Here is a 20,406-nt window from a genome sequence, read left to right as displayed (position 1 = left end):
ATTGAGTGGTGACATTAAGAGCCAACTATAATATGCAAATATTTTAATAGCGTACAACATTTGAATTTTTCTTACATTGGTGATGTGTTCGTTTCATCAAAGCAATTTCTCTAATAGCTATAGTAAGTAGGCGACTGTTCATACGATCTCGATCGTCGAATTCTAGACCATTGTCAAAGACAGATTTTTAAGTTTTATGAAATGTTATTTTGAAAGTGCTGACAGGCATTGTTTGCTGACAGTAAGAATTTGAAAGCTTGTTTTCCAATGACAGTGGCCGCTTAGACAAGTATACCCTGGCATGCCTCGCCTTCACATCGAGGGTAGGGGAAGGTGTCCGGAACTATGTTCACCTCGGAAGTAAATTCGTAAAGCGTGCCACGTGGTCCAGGGAAGGCAGCCTATATGAGAAGGTCCAGACAAATTATAAATATATATATATATATATATATATATATTATATATATATATATATATATATATATATATATATATATATATATATAATATATATATATATATATATATATATATATATATATATATATATAATTAAGGGTAACTCATTCGAAGGTTTCTGACTTCTGAAGGTTTCTGATATTTGACTGTTATATCTGTTCTTGAGCTTATTTATTTAAGTTTTCAAATTTATGGTATAATAACGACCCTGAGATTGTCTCTTTCATGGATTATGTAATACATTTTACATTGTATCAAGATCTTATTAACTATTCTAAATAAAAAGGGAAAAAGTCAAAGCGGGTTGTAAATGCAGGAAACCCTTTCTATCAAATTATTTTTCTTACCTGAATAAAAACAGCGGACCACCCGGTCGCTGGTTTCGAAATTTCTGCCAAGTACTCGTAGTCATTCTGTTAGAGAGCCAGAGAAAGTACATATTTTTGGTCTACATTTAAGATGCTACACTAATAAAATGATTTGTAGAGGTAACTTTCCACAGAAAGTATTCATTTCTAAAGTAAAGGGAGTTGTTCTTCATATTGATAATAGTAAAGACATGCAGAATTACGAACATTGCACAACGGATCCTTTCTTGGTAGAAAGAGGACCCATCTACGAATATATTTTGAACTATGCACAATACTATCCAATGCAGAAAATTTTTTTCCCAATATTGAAATGAAACACAGAACAAACTGTCAGAATATGTGAAAAATGGTCCAACGTTTACAGGCTGAAAACTTTTTTTCAAAAACGAACCGTCACCCAGAAGTTAGACTGACTGAGCAATCGAACGGATTGTCTTGTCTAAGCTAAAAATTATTCGTAGATGCCGGAAAATGTTAGACTTTTTCAATTATTGTGACACATACCCGGAAAATGTTAGACTTTTTCAATTATTGTGACACATACCCGGTTTTTACATTTATGATTTGTGACCTTTAGTTTCATAGGAGAAAGCCATTGCTATGATCATATCATAGCCATATGCGTTTACACGTTGTTTTATCCTTTGATATTTCATACTTTATTTATGACATGTACGTCGACTTCTTATTTTCAATGGACTTTATTGCTGCTGCTTGATAGCTTTGGTTAATTCCAATATTTGGAAACAAAATAAAGTAAAATAAAATGAAATAAACAGTGAGTAAATAAGTATATAATTCTGAGTGGTTGCCTTACCAGTCTCCTAACACTGGTTGGATACCACATCACAACCTGTGGCACTGGTGACGGGTAACCCGATGGCAGTGATAGAAGGCGGAAGTCTCTCCTACCGTTAAAGGGAAGGAAAATGTCGTATGTTTATCGAACATCCTTTCATATAATTAATCCGTGTGATGTCAAAGAGAGAGAGAGAGAGAGAGAGAGAGAGAGAGAGAGAGAGAGAGAGAGAGAGAGAGAGAGAGAGAGAGAGAGAGAGAGAGAGACCCACCGAGTAGCTGTCCCGGGTCAATTAAAGTTTTGGCTTTCCGGGTGACATTTTACAGTTACCAGCTCGATGGATTGCTCGAAATAATTAATTTCCGATTTTTTTTGCTGCGATCGGAGGCGGGTTTCACAAAGTACACAGAAGGCGAGACATTATGTAATCAGAGCAGGTAATGCCCAAAGTTACTAGTTGCTCGGATGTTTGTCGACATTTTCCACTAATGCCCTATATACACTTGAGGCAGGCGAACAGATGGGCACGTGGACAAACATCAATGACGACAGGCAGAAATACATGGTGTACACTAGGGATGGGAGTGCCAAGGCAAAGAATTTTAAAGGATTCTAAGTATTGTATGGGGAATAAGATAAGAGAATGGATTAGATAAAAGCTTTTTTGTGATAATTCTTACGGAAGCTGGAGGACTATGTCCTTTTTCAAGCAGGGCGAGAACTTTGTGTTTAAATTGACCAAGAGATTTTATGTGTTGGCTTTCATTTGAGACTTGGTTGTTGTCAGTCTGTTTTGTAGGTTCTACTAAGGGGTCAATTAAGTTGTCCACTCTTCGTTGTACTTAGTAACGCTCATCGTCTCTAAAGGTCCTCACCGCCTTAAGTCGCAAACCCTGGCTAATCATCACGGCATTTACTTAAATCTTTTTGTAAGTAATGTCATGAATGTTTCTCCTACTTTTGCAAACGTTAATTGTAATATTCCGATTTCTCTGATATGCTTTATGCAAATGTTACAGGACGACGTCGATATTTAACGGATCCACGTCCTTTTTAAAAGTATTTTCTTTGTCCTCTGTTTAGGAAACTCTCGTTCATCTATTTTACGTTTTCAACATTATGATTTTACTGAGTCATTTATCGCTTAGAGTTCTATAAAAGGAAAACTAATAGAAAACAATTTAACGCTATAAATACTATTATGTACTTTCGTCAACGGCAGATAAGCCAGCAAAGCAGTATTTTTTTTATTTTCTACTCTTTATTTAATCAAAATTTGTCAATGATGACTCAGTAAAACCAAATTGAGCAATGATATTGATAAACTAAATCAAAGTGTAAATACAACCAGTCAAGTTCACCTACCTGGTAGCAATGGGTCCGCTCGCTACAAACGCATTGATGGAAACAGGGGGAGTATCTGTAATTAAGGTTATGCTTCCTCCGCTAGCGGTCTACAGAGGAAGGAAAATCGTCGGCAAAGGTTAACTTATCAAAAATACCAAACAGACAAAAAGACATAATTATTGTATATTTAGAAATGCAAATTGCGCGTAATATTAACCTTAAGATATACGCGGCTCGAAATTTAAAACCTACAATTTTGCTAAAACGTTTCTAAATGAATTTTCCAAGCATTTTCTCGACTAAATAAGCATAAAAATGCATTTTTTTTGTATTAGAGAAGAAAAATAAATATGAGATTTATCGATCATTGAAATTCAAAATGTCCGCCATCCCTCTATCAGGAAAATAATTTTTTGATTATCACAAAACTAAGACTCTAAAAACATAACTCACTTCAAGAGCTTCAAAATGAATCCAATAAGCGGTATACCTGAACTGAGTCTGAATATCGGATTCCAAGGCGCATTCTACCGTGATGAGGGCAAAAATTGTACAAGCCTTATAGTGTTCCTTGGCAATAATGAGCTTTGATTTTTGCAAATGTACTTACCTGGTTTCTGGTCCAAGATATCGTTGGACGGGTGTGGCACTGAGTGCGAAGCGAAGACAAGTGCTTTGTTACAAAATGATTTCAGGTTTAATTAATATGGACACAAGAAAAAGGCAACATCTAGCTGCTGTTGAAGAAACTGCAAAATGAATACGTTTAATTTTCACAAAAGCATTAAGCATGCGCGCCGTTGCAAATGTTTTAACAACATGTCTCTTGTCGCTAGCGAGAAAGCCGTTAATATAAGCATTGCTTGCTCTAGTTACTTTGGTCCTTGCGCTTTTCCACGGTGTAGATGTTGTCTCTCTGCGATTTCAATATTTCTTCTACCACATTAGCGGTAAAATTTCAACTTGATAACTTTACGGTACACATCCATAAGTGACATCCATAAATTCAGTTTATATGCATATACACTTACTTCTAAGACGCTGAGGAAAAACGACTGCAGACCATGAAAAGTATTTTCGCGTTGTCCCAGCATACTGTGTTCAGCATTTGGCAGTAATCTGTCAAGAAATATGTACAGATATTCTCAAATGTACAATAGCCATAACCCTTTCGAACATTTTCATTATCTTTGTTCCATGAAACTAGTACATTTTCTCACTCTTCTACCTACAGCGTGTTGTAATGCAAACTATTAGCCTTGCAAATACACACACTGTACAAAATATGGAAAGTCGTTTCGCGACAGGCTCGCTCTCGTAAGTTTTGAGTCGATCTTTATCGTCGATGACGTCGATCTTGACAACTGCTGCAGCAGTTGTCAAGATTGTTGTCATTTAAGACAGAGTGCGCCTCGGGGACAGATATTTGGACCCTCGAACTTTTAAAACTCTTTTCTGATGTTTAACTTACGGGGGTTCATTTTAAATCTCTTGGCGTGAGAAGACTTTTCACCGTCTTAGTTTTTCCATAGAGAAAGATAGATTGTCTATATGTTTCTCTGTGGTTTTTCCAATATCGAAAATTTTATTTTTCTCCTTAGAGTTAACACAGGGATGGCGGCCATTTTGAATTTCAAATATTGGTAAATCTCTGGTAATTTGTTTCTCCAGTACCAAAATTTGCACTGTGACCCCCCGATTTTTATTCTTGATCTTGAAAGAGAATGGATGAAAGATTCCTCAATGAAAAGTTTGAGTAAAAGTGTGTCATTTACTTTCGAGGCGCATACTACCTTAATACTACACATTAACTGTATCAGTCGGTGAATACTCGTCGGGGACAGTTTTTTGTAAAGTACTTAATATATGATTACGATGGTCTACTGCTAGTTCAGACTTGTGTTAAACTCTGTTAGGCAAATTATGCTTTCACCGTGTGGACTTCATCATTTTTTTCACGTGTAGTTAACAAATAGAATGGCGACCATTTCGGCTTTTGCGTAAAGTTAAGGTAATTTGTCGCACACGTTTTCATGACGTCCCGAGATTCTTATTCTTCATTACGAAAGGGCGTCTATGGTTGAAGGTTCCGTTTTGAGGCTCACAATACCTTAACATTGGAGTACTGCTTACCTAAGATACGTCTCGCCCTTCATGCCTTCAAAGTAGTAATGAGAATCGTCCGGTAGGAAAAACGGATCCCCGGATGAAGTGATGACGTATTTGGGCATGGTCAGTCTGTCACGGTAAGCTGTGATAGGAAGCAAGTTAAAAGAAAGGTCAGTTATGCACTAGTTAAACAATATTATAAACAAAAAATAGGGGAAAAATGCTGTATGGTCATTAGGTGCAGTATACCTATGATAGGCAACTCCAGTGTGTGCGAAAAACCTTGACATCATGCAATGGCCTACACAGTTGATCACAAACAATTTATTTTCTTTCATAATCAAATATGACTTTTATTCGTTCTATCTCTTTTCACTGTTAAAACTGTTCGCGTTGTTCATTTGCATTCTGATATGCACAAATACACACTTTTGCAAACTGCTGAAGCGAATACTTCATCTTTAAATTCAAAACTTCTTGTGACGCTGTTTGCATATCATGAAGGAAAAGTCAACCAATCAAAAACAAAACCAAAAGGAAAATTTGCCCCGTGGCACAAAAACGCAATGTCCATCTCTCGCATCTTACCGTACGGATCAATGATACTGGATAAATTCGCCACAACAGGATGTTCGATGTCTCGCATGATGTACTCCTTATGGTATGGATAAAACGGGAATGGCCATCCACCGAGAGATTGGTAAAAATGATGGAAATTCTAGGCAAATAAAATGGGAATAGGAAAAATTCGGAAAGGCACGTAAGTTATTTTTCTCTGATACTATAGCACATGAATTTTTTTTCTATTGCAGCGATAATTAATCATTCTTTATCTATGTCCTGACCAGTGGCCACCCACTCCAGAGTACGAATTGCAATGCTTGGGTGATAATTAGTTTTACGACAAACGCACTTTGGGCTATAACCCCTTCCTTTAGGCCTAATGCCTATTGTTTGAAGATAGACAGCTTAGTTGAGGAACGGAAAATTTGGGGGGTTTTTTGTTATGAGTAATAGACATACATGTATGACATGACAGCCAAATCCAAATAAAGTCGTGTTACTCTCGGAATTTAAAAGCGGGGATAAACTTTATCTGTTGCTGAAAGGAAGCCGAAATGACACAGCGCTGAATATTGCGTTGGAATATATCTTTCGATGCAAGAAGGCTGATGTTTCACTGAGTAGCTAATTTTACTCTAACTTATCATGAGCATCATATTATAATTCCTGATATGATTCCATTGTGTTGGCAAACTATCCCTAGATTTCAGGAAGGGCTAATTTAAACTTTCGAAGAGTTTTCCATCATTGGCTGTTGATTATAGGAAATGAGGATTCTATATCTGAATTAAAACATTTTCGGAGACCTACAATTTCTTCTTGATAAGAAGAATGTTAAATACTAAGTATATGTACTTGAGGTAGAATGCGCCTCGGGGACTGATATTGGGACTATCTAACTTTTACAATTCTTTTCTGATATACCACATGTGGGAGATCACTTTAATGCTCTTGGTGTGAGAAAACTTGTCACCGTCTTAGTTTTTTCGAAAATTGATTTTTTTTTATTTTTCTCCGTGGGGTTAACACAGGGATGTCGGCCATTTTGAATGTCAAGTATCGGTAAATCTTGATTAATTTGTTTCTGTAGTATCAATATTTGCACGGTGACCCCTGTTTTTATTCTTGATTTTGAAAGACAATGGTTGTAAGATTCCTTGAGAAAAGTTTGAGCAAAAGTTTAAGTCTTTCACTTTCGAGGCGCATACCACCTTAATAGAACTAAAAAAGCACATTTTTTCCTTTAATTGTTTGATTGATTGATTGATTGATTGATTGCTTGATTGATTGATTGACTCGTAGAGAAAATGACAACTAATCCTTTTGTTTTGGTGATTTATCTTTGAACTGTTCTCCTTACAAACTTATCAAGTGATATCATAAATTATTATAGTCTTCTAAATTATCAGCTATGATGTTCAAAACAATTAGATGTAGGTCGGCGCGTGTGGCTAAGACTGGTCATGTGATGTTGTCATAAATAACTCACCTCAATCATATTCAGGCAATCTAAGACGAGGGGACCAACGGCTATTACACGGCTGTCAACAGCGGCAGTCAACCATGCTGTCCAACCTCTCTGCAAGATGGCGGGAATATTGGTAAAATATATGCACACCGCAGAAAAATAACCTTAAACGTTGTCAGCATTGATACAAATTTGGGCGGGAAAAATGTATTTTCCATAATGACTTCATTGCTGCTGTAGGAAGCAAATTTATGACAAAGGACAATAATATGTATTTTGAAATAAAAATTTATTCATCGATCCTTAAGTGTATCGTGAAAATAAAAGGCATTACCTTTGAGGCCCCAGACACCATGAATTTATCAATGTTCGCGACTGGTACTTTCTCGTTAACAAAGCTGGCTACCGCATCCATGGCTCGGACAGCCGACTAGAAAAAACAACAACCAAAAACAGAACAAAGAATAAAACCGACTTTATCTCACCTGTTATAGTAAAATAAAAAAAAATTTATAGTCTTTTTTTAAGAAAATGGGAATGGTCAAATGGCAAAGAAAAACTAAGATAAGTATATTAGATGCATTACTTTTGTCATAGGTAACTGAGCTATCCACTCTGTGTCGTTTGGATTGTCGATGTAGTGCCGCCACGTAAAGGCGATGATGTCATCCTCGCGTCTAGATTCGTTATTCGGATCACTCTGCAATGTAAATTGACAAGCATTTGTGTTTTTAGTTTGATTCCGTGGCGCAGGGACCTTGACTGTAAATATTCATCGGTCATTAATCTGGACCATCACATGGAAGATTTGCAAATGGTAGAGAGAATTCGCAAAAATTTAACTCTTCGTACTAGCACCGTGTATGCAAAGACGACTTACAAATACAGATTCGACATGATATACCAGGTTGTATTAGAAAGTGTTTAATTCTTAATTTAAACCGAAGTATATTTATTAATTACATTAATGAACCGGGACATAACATATTAGGGCTTGTGTGCAAGAAAACTTGGCAAAAATCATTTTGGTTTTCAATGAATTTAGAAGCTAGAGAAGTGTGAAAATGTGATACACTCTCTGCCATCCCTGTTCAAAAGAAAAATACTTTAACTGACGCTAAAAAAGTTCGCCCATGGACAAGTAAGTGAGGGCGCTACCTACCGGAAATACCAATGGTTGGTTGGGCACATGAAACAGAGTAGCGCCGATACTGCGAAAGAAAGAATTAGAATGATCAGTTGCAAATCATCATATCATACAGAGAGTTAACAGTGATGTCACCTGATTTCACTTGGGATTTGCGTGAATTTTTCAGAACAATTTGATACATTGATTCAAAATTTTAAAAGCTGATTTCATAAACATGATAACTGTATATTACGATGCAAACAGGATGACTATCACAATTATGAATATTTAAAATAGACTAGCAGATACATTGCGGGCACTTAGATGTAACCATCAAATCTACACACAATGTACTAACTGAATGTACCATCAATCTGTCTAATTATTACGTCATCTATAGACCCATCCATCTCTACATTTATCTCACTTGTCTGTTTATCCATTGATATGCATATTAGATATTCATGCATCAGATAACACAGTACCATGACAAACTTTGATGCTGTAAAATATTCGGTCACATTTGCACCCCACAAAAATTTCAGTGTGGCTGACTCAATAGTTCTGAACAGACTTTGCTTATATCTTAATCCTTCCCACAATTCAATTGTGCATCGATGGGCACCCTAAACGTGCTTCTTACACAAGTCCTACTTCTGCGCAGCCGCAGCTCACCAATCAAGAAACCCTCTTGCCTAAGCACCCCAACGCGTCCAATACTCACGTCCCAGTGGAAGCTGCCAGTTCCGATGACGTCAAAATATCTTCGGTGTTTGGAGAGGGAAGGCTGTGTTCAAGATGTAAAACATCTTTAGATAAGATTCATAAAATGTCGTATATTTCTCGTCAAAACAAAATATAACATCTCCCATCGGTTGTTAAGAAAGGATATATGACTTCCACAGAAAAAAGCTCATCCAGTTTCCTGAACGTAGCGAAATGACAAACGTTTAGAAATTTAATAAGTAACACGTTTTTGACATATTTAAAAGAGAAAGTGCGGAGTCATGTCTAGAAAGGCCATAGACATCAAATGACACATGTAGGAGAGCCGTAAAAGCGAAAGACAGACAGAGGTTTTGATAATCAACGAGATACAGGGATGAACTGGTTGGGAGAAATAAACGTCAGATGTCAGAAAGACACACAGACATGAATGCAGAGACATAGAGGGAGGAAAATTCGTGTAAAAGCCAAACATTACAATAAACATGAAGTCTAGATTAGAATTCTCTCAGAGCTTTAGAACACATGTACACAGGTTACTAAATTAAATTTTACCATTCCAGAGTTGACTGGAAGACTTTCTAGGCTGCAACTCGAAAACTTTTGACATCATTATCAAAATAGGTGACTTAAAGTAAACATCAAGTTATATCTAAAATAAATAAGAGAATTTGATAAAGTTACAGTAAACAGTTGCGTCAATTTTATTTGAGAACTCCTAAGTTGCTGATATGGTGTTTGACTGCATCTGAAAACGAGTATTTTTATGTTTAGAGACAACACTGCAGGAATGGAATTGCATAATTGTTGCCAATAAATGATTCACTCGTCAATAAACTGCACTGACGTCTGGTCAAATTTTCTGCAACCATTTATAAGATTAGAAAGATATTTCGTGAAGCTTATTCTGTTCTTGATTGTTCATATGAAGGAACTTGTTAATCTTTGCGAATCATTGAACAGCCTTGTTGAAGTGACTTACTTTGTGTTTGTGGTGTCCTTTCCAGTGATGTACAGGAAAGCAGCGTCACGGTGTGTCAGATGATGTGGGATTGTGATGGAGAGATAGTGCCACCAAATCGAGCCGTCGACGTCATTATCTTGGTTTAGAGACACCCAGGCAAAAAATAAAGATTGACAATGATGAAACGTACGACAATGACAAACAAAAACGCTTTGTGACCAAGGAATGCCTGGTGATAAAGGTAACATTTGATATTTAAAAAATTCAGACAGTTTCTCGAAACTTAAACCATAAATTGTATATTCGTAAATGGAAAGCATTATGAAATGAGACAAAACAATTCTGAACTAGTTATAACATCGTCGCTTTAATCTCTATTAGTAAGATTTCATTTTACGATATGGCAATAAAAAATTGTTACCTTTAAATACGTACCCCAGAACTGCCGATCATAATCTGTTCTGTTCAAATGAGCCGTTATGGAGGGGAGGTCACCAGGTTGCCCAGTGTATGGAAGGTGACTTGACTTACCTGTTAGCCATTTCTGTGAAGTCATTCTCACCATATACACTGTGTACTTTTCCTTGACAACATGCTTGTAGTCAAGCTCCTCATAGCTGTAGTGAGGGTCGTATGTGTTCACATAGTCATCCAGCGGCGTGGCGTTGACGGTGGCTAGAAACGCCGCTAAAATGAAGAGCGCACTTCGAGACGCCATGGCGAGCTAAGGTGAGACTGCCTGGTTCTGCAACAATACTCCTTAAGTTGACGCTTGCGTACTCGGGGTTGTTTGACACTCTGTGTTTGCTTTCTTGTCAAGCAATAAACCGACGCAATCATGTCCACACCACGAGAATTTATTTTGAACTTTTGGACCCACTCACGAGCAGAGGATAGATCAAGTTTAAAGTTCTAGCCTGACATATTTGCATTATTTGATGTGCCGCATATATTCCAAGCAAAGAACGGTTGTTTAGTGAGTCCATAACTCGAACCAGATTTACAGCAATATCGCATATACGTCCTGGAGACTAAATTACCCGGCATACCAACGGAGTGTTTGCTGTTCATGTACAAAGGACTTTTGATGGATTGTTCAAATTTCTTGATCGTAAATTAGAATGGGACAGTGAAAATTTTCTTATGCTAGAGGAAGGAGTACCGTAGGTAGCGGTGAAGGGAAACGTCGGAATTTTTTTATTAATGGTTTTAAACTGTCGCTATCGGCAGTCCAAACTAAACGCATATATTTATTTGTGTCTTCTGACGTTGCCTATATAGAAGGAAGGGGTTTATGCTTGTCAGGATTAAGTAACAACGGTGAATAGAAACGGCTTTCACTCGTACTTTATCGACCAAAGTCCGCAAAGTCGGCGATGTGAGAGAACTGTCGACTATCGCAACACCTGTTTCTTGATGCAACGGCGATCATACCTGCAAAGGATCTATTGTATTTTTAAGGATGTTGTATCAGTTTACCCGTTGCGTGATCCTGCTGTTACAACTTATTAGTTTAATAATATTCTACACAATTACACACTTGCATCAGCTCCAAAGGGACACTACACTTACTTTGATCAAAACTAGTCCACATCGAACTATTACCTTTGACCCCAACCGTAGGAAAGGTTTCAGTTATGATATTTTCATCAACATGTAGACGTGTAAGTCTGGTTAAATATACTCAGTATTAAGATCAATATATAAATATCAACAATAACTTTTTTCAAGATTTATGGCCACAACGCGTACGCGGAATCTAAATATAAGAATTACCTAAGAGGCTGTGATAAATAAGCGATATCTCTGATATAGACACGGAATAACAGTGCAATAAATCACATTTTTAAAAGTTTGGTAAGGCGAATTTCTCACCATCTTAACGACTTTACCGAAGTGAATACAGTACACATAACATTCTGTAGTTAGCCAAGACAACTGTATCGCAATGCTATGTCAGATTAACTGACGCTGTTTGTACATTTGTCCATGTGTCGTTGTTCTTTGTGCACAACATGGCCTCGTATTTACAAATGTCACGAGACAATCTTCTCCGATTATTGTAAGTTATTTTATTGTCTCGTAAATCTGTAATATATATTAGTTTGCTTTACAGTAAGGCTACTTAACTCGCTTAAAGTTCGAAAGTCGACCTGTGAACTACTTCTGCTCGCTTTCTCGTGTTTCTGAAGTAGTTGTTCAAGCGCCTTTCGCGGTCAAAATAAGTCACATATTTGATGTCAGCGGGGGTTGCTAGGATACTCATGACGTCAGAAAATAAGGATTCCTGAACAGAAAACGTTACTGTCGTTTATTGCCTTGGAGGTGTTGAAAGTGATTCAGTGACTCAAAGGAATGTGATGAACAGTGCCATCGTAGCTGATACAAAAATGCCATACATGTATGAAGTCAAATTCATCGTTTGAAAAACGTATGAGTATAACTATAATAATTGTGGAAAGTTGTAGAGTGGTACGTTATCTGTGTGTCCATTACACAGCAGAAGACTATGGTGAATGAAACTAACCAATCACGTCGCTTTGAAATTCTACATCTTGACTAGTTCAGACCAGGGTTCCTTGGCACTCGTCGCCATGACAATCAGGATACGGGAAGGTGTCAGGAACTATGTTGACCTCGGAAGTGAATTCGTACAAAGTGTCACGTGGTCCAGGAAAGGCAGCCTGCAAAGGTCAGGAACATTCCGAATATTAAAATAGATATGCATTCTCCAAAAATCATCATTTTTAATGCCGTCTTAGTCGGCCGCACTATGTGATGAACGTCTTGTGTCAATAAACCTATATTTAGTACATGTGCCATTCTTATCAGAACAGGTCAGGTAAGGGCACACAGTCTTTCTTTTCTAGAGTCGCTTAAGTTTGCTTCGCATCTGTCTTCAGCTATATTCTGTCTGTCTGTCTTTTCCAAACGCCCTCTCATAAACATTACATTTCATCCCATTCGCCCTTTGTGTGGTAACAAATAAAGTTTATAACATTTCGTGAAAACAAATGTGTTGTGTATTGGAATACATTTTCAGAATATCGGTTATGCAAACCAACTTTTCAAGTTTGTCACCCCTACAATTGAATTTTACCTGTATGAATACAGCGGACCATCCTACGTCTGGTTTCGAGATTTCTACTCTGAACTCGTAATCAGTCTGCGAAAAGCAAAAAAAAAAAAAAATACATCCATCGTGAATGAAAACAATCCATGCTCCGAGACAGTTATCTTGCAAAAGACATGAGCGTCATTGTTTACCGCATGTACAGGTGACATTAGTCACTGACAGTAACTTTGCGGTAGTTTCATCCGAACTTGATCTTGTGATTAGAAGAAGCTGGTTCTGCCATTTTCAGGGGTTCTTTGTTCGTTCTTAAATTTTGAAAAGTGTACATGAAAAGCATCTCTCAGACTCATATTTCTATTGGTACAATGAAGTGTACATTATAATCGTCATACCACTCTGCTAACTCCCATTGGATACCACATGACTCTCTGCGGTTTTGGTTCCGGCGAACCCGGTGTCTTAGCGATTTGGAGACGAAAATCCCTCCTGTATGGTCAAAATACAACAGAGTATTATTCCCTACTATGTTATTGGTATCTACATATCAACGGGCAATGGTTTGCATACATGTTGTATTATTTACTGTCATCTATAACCATAATAAAATTGCGATTTTGCTTCAAATTCTGCCCCACCATAACCCCCTATTAATGTTTGTTGGCCTTTTCCATGGACATTAACCCATTGGACACGTACCCTAACTCTCAGTGGTGGAGTGACTGTGCATAACACTATAAACGCTGACCCCAAAACCGGTGGGTCGTTAATATCGGGGTACTAATAAATGGATAAGGGTTGAATGTCCTGATGCCATGGTGATAATCTTAGGTAAACAATTCAAATGACACCATACCTTTGATCGGACAGAGTGGTAGACACAAATGCACTGATGTAGGCAGGTGCAGTGTCAGTGTAAAACGTTATGCTGCCACCATCGGCAGTCTGGAAGAAAAAAAAACATTTCCACAAATTTCACATTTTGAAAGTACAAGTGAATCTTCAGTTACTTTTGATACTGCATGCGTTTGTAATTATCAGTACGTCTCATATCATCATATTTCAGTACTCCATGTTCGGCACGCTGCTCCTACACTTCAATGCAATATACCGAATATAATTATCGATGTTTAAAAGTAAACACACTTACCTGATTACGGATCCATGATAATTTGGGGCGAGGGTGGTCCTACATGTGAAAAAGATAGACTTTGTGGTAAAATTTGGCGTGCTCTGGTGTTTTTGCACGTGAACAAAAAGGAGTCGCTACTATTGATACACTCTACCCAAACTTAATTCGACTTACAAAAGCATATAGCACTAGACTGAGGCCAGAAACTTTTATTAGTCCAAGACGAGTTAATTCTACCACGCAAATTCAATATCCAACCATATCTTTGCATTTCGAGAATTGGTGGTTGAGACGAAGAGCCTATATCCATGGCCGTCAGATCCAATTCATTTCAATCAAAGGTAAAAATGATGATGACGTGTTTACCTCCAAGACACTAAGATAAAACGCCTGCAGACCATGAAATATGTTTTCACGGTGACCCCTCATGCTGTGTTCAGCATTTGGCAGTAATCTGTTGAAGACATATTGTAGAAATTTATTAGTTACTTCTGTCATATCTAGCTATCATAATATCTTATGTTGATACCGATTCTATGTGTTTGCCTCCCTTCACGAAATTTCGATCCAAGCGTCCTGTTTGTACCATTTTTGTTTAGATAAAAGCTGCCAGCCGTAAGGGTCACATTATAAATTTGTGTTACTTTAATGCTAGATTTACATCACTACTTTGACAACACGATTCGCAAATATCAATAAAAATCTTGAGCAATGAGAAAAGACTGCTTGTCCCTAGATAGGTATTAAGTGGTCCAAACTGATATGGCTGTGAATATTGAAAACAATTGAATTCAACATCTTGTCTATTCTGTCTTGATTTATTTCCTCAAGATCTGGTGTCCTGGAGAAACAAACCGAGCGACTGATAGATGTACAGTGCAAGATTCTTGGTGCATGAATATTTCTGCAGCGAAAGGGAATTATTACATCTTCATTTGCTAACCTACAAGACACCTACGAATAATAACTGAATGCTAATATGTCTCTCTTGGGGATAAGATGCTCAAGGCGATCACCGTTAAATTTCTATCTTCATAATGTAACTTTTACCTGAGATAAGTTTCTCCTTTCATATCGTTGTAATAATAATAAGAATCGTCCGGTAGGAACAGTGGATCTCCAGTGGATGTGATGACGTATTTGGGCATCGTCAATCTGTCACGGTAAGCTGTAAGTTTCGAGGTAATATCTTTTGTTTTGTTTTCAGCTTCCATAAAATAATCTCGCACTTTCTGACGACTGATCGACTCACTATAAGAACGATAGCTCTCAAGCATTAGGCACCCAGAAAGGGCAGAGGATGTCAATTTTAAAGCGTTATGAAGTACATGGACAGTTGTCCGTAAATTTCTACAACCAACTGAATATTTCTGTCTTGTCTGATCGACGTCTCGATAGTAATTTTTCAAGATTTCAACAACTTACACGAAGTCTCTCGGGATAATATGTACAGATGTACGAGTGAAAACTACTGACAGTCGACTAAGTCACATAGATGTATAACTCGTCCTACCGTACGGATCGACAATATCTGCCAATTTCTGCGTATTCGGCTTGTCGATGTCTCTCATAATGCCCTCACTGTAATACGGGTAAAACGACCAGGTCCATCCTCCCAGTGAACGATAATGGTGATGAAAGTTCTGAGAACGCGATACGATAAAGAAAATTGGCTAATGACAAAATGAGACAGCAGGCAGATCTAATTATGTGTTGTGACAATTGTTCGTTGCCTTTCTTTGACACACCGTGAGGCGAGAGTTTGTTGGAAAGCAACAACTTTTAAAGAAAAATGAGCATATCTCAAAAATTTTACATCAAAAAGGCCAAACCTCCGAATAAATATCAAATTATATCGAAACATTGTAAATCAGGCCAATAAATTTAGACATAAATTAACAGTTTGTAAGGCTATTGGTAAAATGTAGTCTTTTCAAAGTAAATTTTCTGATCAATGAAAGATATCTTAGCATGTGTCCATAAGTACAAACGTACGACTTCAGCGCTAAGTATCAATAAACAAAAAATAATGTTCTTCTGTAATGTGGTGATTGTGACTTGAGATGCTATTCTACCTTTAACATATTGGCACAGTCCAGCACGATAGGAGCAATGGCTATTACGCGTTTGTCCACGGCACCAGTTGTCCATGTTGTCCAGCCTCTCTGTCAGTAGACGGTAGTGTGGTAGGAAGAAGAAACAGGTCATTAATAATCCAATTTACGCTTGGTTTATGGATTAGCAACGTGAGCTTAAGTTCTTTCTCTAAAATATAAAGTTGCAGAATGTGTCTCGATATTTGAAAATCTACAAATCGACCCTGGAGGGGGACTTTCAATGTCAAATTTACAGAAAGCGTTAATTGAACAGAAATTAGTCAGTTTTATGAAAAAATACTGATTAACGAAATGAAACTTACCTTGGATTCTCCAGCAACCATGAACCTTTTTACATGCGCAGTGCGTTCCTTTTTGCGGACAAAGTCGGAAATGGTATCCATAGCTCGTACAGCTGCCTATAACAACATGTGTGACATTACAAAAGTGTCAATATACTGTACGCTTTCTTGACAAATCGTAAGAAACAATTGAACCAACTGAAAAGAAGAGCTTAGTATTACCTTGGTCATCGGTAACCTGGCCAACCATTCTGGTTTAGTAGGATCGTCTATGTAATGTCTCCAGGTGAAGGCAATCACGGAGTCTTCTTTTCGTGATTCGTTCTTAGGGTCGCTCTACGATCGATTATAAAAATTTAAATTCATGCAACTATTTACCGTATCCCCTTATTTAGTTTGACAAACGACGAAAACCCTTAATGTGATCAATGACTTATATTGAAAAAAATGCATCATTGTTCGGTGAGTCAGAGAACATGGAGGTAGTAGAGTAAAACGCGTTCGCAAGTCCCGTTCGTGCTAATGGAGTAGTTAGTAAGGCAAACAGCGGCAAAACACATGGTCCCTTTGATCTCCACCTAGTTGTGACTCCTTCTCTACTACCTCCATGGTGAGAGCGACACACTAGGCCCCATCATATATACAGGACAGGAATTGACGACATACGTAGTGGACAATTCTAAACTGACGCTGCATATTCTCCTTTAATAATTTAAGAAAACGTGAAAATCATTGGTAAAAAGATACTAAAAAGATGTTTACACTGATGGTTTTGAGGATAAACAATAAAATTTGCTAAATATATATTTTGATTTTTTTGTAGTTCACATTTCAATTATCACAAAGAATGCTCAGAATAAATTAATGAAATAAAATTATTGTATAAAAGTCTACATACCCAATACTGCATTGGTTGATTCGGAATATTGAATAAAACCGCACCAATGCTGAGATACAGAAAAGATGATGTTTTTATTCATTTATAAAAAGACTGTTATGACAACGGGTGTGTTTACTGTATAATGGTACCATTTACAGCTCAATTCTGTAGGGACAAGAATTTATTTGCGAGCGTAACGCACTACGATGCATATCATTTACAAGGCTGTGACGTAGAATTTCTACATTCTTAAGGGGCAAGGACAAAAAATGTCTTGATTTTGTAGAATAATAATTACCCTTTGCTGTAGGCCATCAATTCATGTATTGATTCGCCAATATAAAGTACGTTTAATTATGATTGCGTATGTTCGCTCAATATATCTTTTACTGTTTTAGGCCTACTTCGAGGTCTTAATGCTGACATATTTGTCAATCCATATTTTCAAGAATGGATTTATTTCTCAGCATATTTTCCACCTGCCCGTTAGAAGATCTATCATATGTCAGAAGACAAGGAGTCTATCAGAAGACCATTTTTATTTCCCAATACGATGAGTCAATTGTTTGGAAAAGTCATCTAGAGAAATGTACTTACCTTCCTGTACTGACTGCGAGTTCAGAGGTCGTCATGATGTCTTCAGTGTGCGGAGAGGGAAGGCTTCAACGAAGATGAACAAAATGTAATAATTTGCGATAAAAGCAGCCGATCGATTTACAAATATTTAATGCCTTTGTCGGTCAAAAGAACTAAATGATAACTGTGTTCGTGTAACTGACATATATTTTGGAATTGGTCAATCATAAGGTAGGAAAGTAACTTTTGAATCAACACGATTTGAACTAATTTTGGATAATTGGATACTGATGTAATGTCGGTTTGATATGCAAATTTAAGCTCATCTGCCTTTCTTTTTAAGTTATACACTTGTTTTTATGAGTAATTTTGTAATATTGCAACATTCAGCTATAGGGCATCTAGCACTTGAGAGAAATTTGAACAATATGAAGATCTAATTATCCCAAATCAGTTCCAATCGTAATTCATGTGCTTCCTTACAAAAGAATATATGAATTTACAGTTTGAAGAGAGTAATGACTTATTCAAAAATTCCTCCCAAATCACATTATAAACTTACTCTTGTAACGAAGCAAGTTAACTTCGGGATCGCGTTGCAATTCGTTTATCGCCTCTTTACGAAAGCATGCGAATTACAGTTTGCAAGGTATTTGAAGCCAAAGACTTATTCAAAATTCTTTCCCAATGACACTATAAACTTACTCTGTTTTGTCGTTATCACCGTTAGATATGTACATGAATGCGGCATCTCGATGAATTAGACGATGTGGTATCGTGATGGATAGACAGTGCCACCATATTGAACGATTGACGTCGTCATCTTGGTTGAAGGAGACAGAAAAGATAATCAGAACAAGTTTTCCTTATCTTTGGAATTAGTGAAGACTCTTATTTTCTAAACGTTATTCCGATGTAAGCAGGATTATCTTGGAAGTTTTTGCATTGAATTGAAAAGATACCAACATAAAGTTGAGTCCGTTGCTCTCGGCAATATGATCTACGAGCCATTCTACAGTAGACGCGTACATGGAGGCCAATATTTCGTTCACTGTGTTTCGAGGACGCCAAATAGAGTTGCCTATTTTGAATTCCTTCGTTTGTTTGTAACTGTGCCATACATCACGTGAATAGACCCTTGAGTGAGCTCCATGGTATATGGCACGGCAGAATGTACGAAGAACGTCCTCATACCTGTAAGCCATTTCTGTGACGTCATATTCACCATGTACACCGTGTATTTGCCTTTGACAACGTGCTTGTAGTCGAGTTCTTCATATTTGTAGTGATGGTCGGGCGCGTTGACGTAGTCATCCAATGGCGTGGCGGTGACGACGACAAAAAGAGTTGCCAACAGAAACACGCGTACGACTGCGCTTTGACGCACCATCGTTTGTGGACTTCAGTAGAAGCGCTGTGTTTGACACTATCCCTGAAATAAGCGTTACGCACAGACAGAGCAAAGTATCTGAAGGACAACAGCGCAAACTGTCTTAAACCATCACAACAGAAGAATGTACAAATTAAAGTGCACCACATGACAATAAGGTGATTTTAAATGTGGTGTAAAGTACCATTCTTATCTAACTGTACTCTGGAATTCACTATGAGGATCAAATTCCCTACAAGAGTTGGTGAATCAGTAGTATGAGAGACTATTCGGCAAATGGGTGACTTACACAGTCTTTGTACAAGATGGCGATACTGTCGGCCGAAGAGGACTTACAGACTACAAGTCTTATGTTTGTTATTATTGTGCTTACGTATCGCTTTATCCCGTAGTATACTTACTATATCGAAGAGATATATCAGTTTAGCATTTTTCGTCTCAAAGGATCACATGACTACAATAAGCATCGATATATGTGTGAGATGAAATCCAGTGCAGTGTTTGCAAGAACATCCTTGTCTATAAGACTGTTGGAAAGTTATATGTTGATTGGTCCATTATATGTAAAAACTTTCATTTTTTGACCAAATTGTACATTTGCTTACAAGTGTGTAAAACCTACAACCAAAAGTATTGCATCTTCCAACGAACAGCCAGTCCGTCGTGCTCTTGCCTCTGCTATTTTCGTTATTTCTCTTCTCAGAGAAGACAGAGAGAGAGAGACGCAGTATTTAAACTGAATCCTACACAACAAACCAAACCAGTATATATACGGGATGTGCGATTCATACCAGGCTGCCCAATGCATTTTATACCCATCCTTGACAATCAGTTTATCAGAGGGTTTAAAGAACGACATTGAAATCGTTGGAGAAGGTATACAACGTATCAAATCGTCCTGAGAACGACGCCTGTCGTGAAATTAAAGTATGTTGTCAGTCACTTTCACATGTAATAGCATAGTTAAGTTGAACCTTTATGCTTTATTTTCGTCGACTTTTAAAAAAAGTGCATATACTGC

The 20,406-nt window shown here is 37.4% G+C and overlaps 2 protein-coding genes across 2 annotated transcripts; both read right to left on the bottom strand.

The window, feature by feature from the left end:
* Window positions 1–28: 28 nt before the first annotated feature.
* Window positions 29–10,691, bottom strand: LOC139151828 (autocrine proliferation repressor protein A-like). The gene is made up of 15 exons (XM_070724828.1): window positions 10,468–10,691; window positions 9,955–10,072; window positions 8,971–9,033; window positions 8,280–8,328; window positions 7,704–7,817; window positions 7,452–7,547; window positions 7,139–7,228; window positions 5,674–5,803; window positions 5,110–5,227; window positions 4,008–4,095; window positions 3,587–3,625; window positions 2,995–3,083; window positions 1,648–1,738; window positions 807–872; window positions 29–401 (listed from the first exon to the last, which is right to left on the bottom strand). Exons 1-15 carry the CDS (start codon window positions 10,652–10,654, stop codon window positions 282–284), a joined length of 1,458 nt encoding a protein of 485 aa, XP_070580929.1. The 5' UTR covers window positions 10,655–10,691; the 3' UTR covers window positions 29–281.
* Window positions 10,692–10,772: 81 nt separating this feature from the next.
* Window positions 10,773–19,433, bottom strand: LOC139151827 (autocrine proliferation repressor protein A-like). The gene is made up of 15 exons (XM_070724827.1): window positions 19,190–19,433; window positions 18,701–18,818; window positions 18,017–18,079; window positions 17,438–17,486; window positions 16,762–16,875; window positions 16,561–16,656; window positions 16,217–16,306; window positions 15,655–15,784; window positions 15,192–15,309; window positions 14,508–14,595; window positions 14,160–14,198; window positions 13,866–13,954; window positions 13,405–13,498; window positions 13,037–13,102; window positions 10,773–12,620 (listed from the first exon to the last, which is right to left on the bottom strand). Exons 1-15 carry the CDS (start codon window positions 19,383–19,385, stop codon window positions 12,501–12,503), a joined length of 1,470 nt encoding a protein of 489 aa, XP_070580928.1. The 5' UTR covers window positions 19,386–19,433; the 3' UTR covers window positions 10,773–12,500.
* Window positions 19,434–20,406: the final 973 nt, after the last annotated feature.

The sequence above is a fragment of the Ptychodera flava genome, chromosome 15 (genome assembly GCF_041260155.1).
Source record: "Ptychodera flava strain L36383 chromosome 15, AS_Pfla_20210202, whole genome shotgun sequence".
NCBI classification, from domain to species: Eukaryota; Metazoa; Hemichordata; class Enteropneusta; family Ptychoderidae; genus Ptychodera; species Ptychodera flava.
This window is presented reverse-complemented; position numbering and strand designations above follow the sequence as displayed.

Coding starts and splice junctions, on each gene's coding strand:
- LOC139151827 (XM_070724827.1), bottom strand. CDS start 19,385: ATGGTGCGTCAAAGCGCAGTCGTACGCGTGTTTCTGTTGGCAACTCTT. Junction 18,819..19,189: donor GTCACAGAAATGGCTTACAG/GTATGAGGACGT, acceptor CCTTCAACCAAG/ATGACGACGTCAATCGTTCA. Junction 16,657..16,761: donor CCAGGTTACCGATGACCAAG/GTAATACTAAGC, acceptor ATGTTGTTATAG/GCAGCTGTACGAGCTATGGA.
- LOC139151828 (XM_070724828.1), bottom strand. CDS start 10,654: ATGGCGTCTCGAAGTGCGCTCTTCATTTTAGCGGCGTTTCTAGCCACC. Junction 5,228..5,673: donor CAGTATCATTGATCCGTACG/GTAAGATGCGAG, acceptor TTCCTATCACAG/CTTACCGTGACAGACTGACC. Junction 3,626..4,007: donor TTTTCCTCAGCGTCTTAGAA/GTAAGTGTATAT, acceptor CTTCGCACTCAG/TGCCACACCCGTCCAACGAT.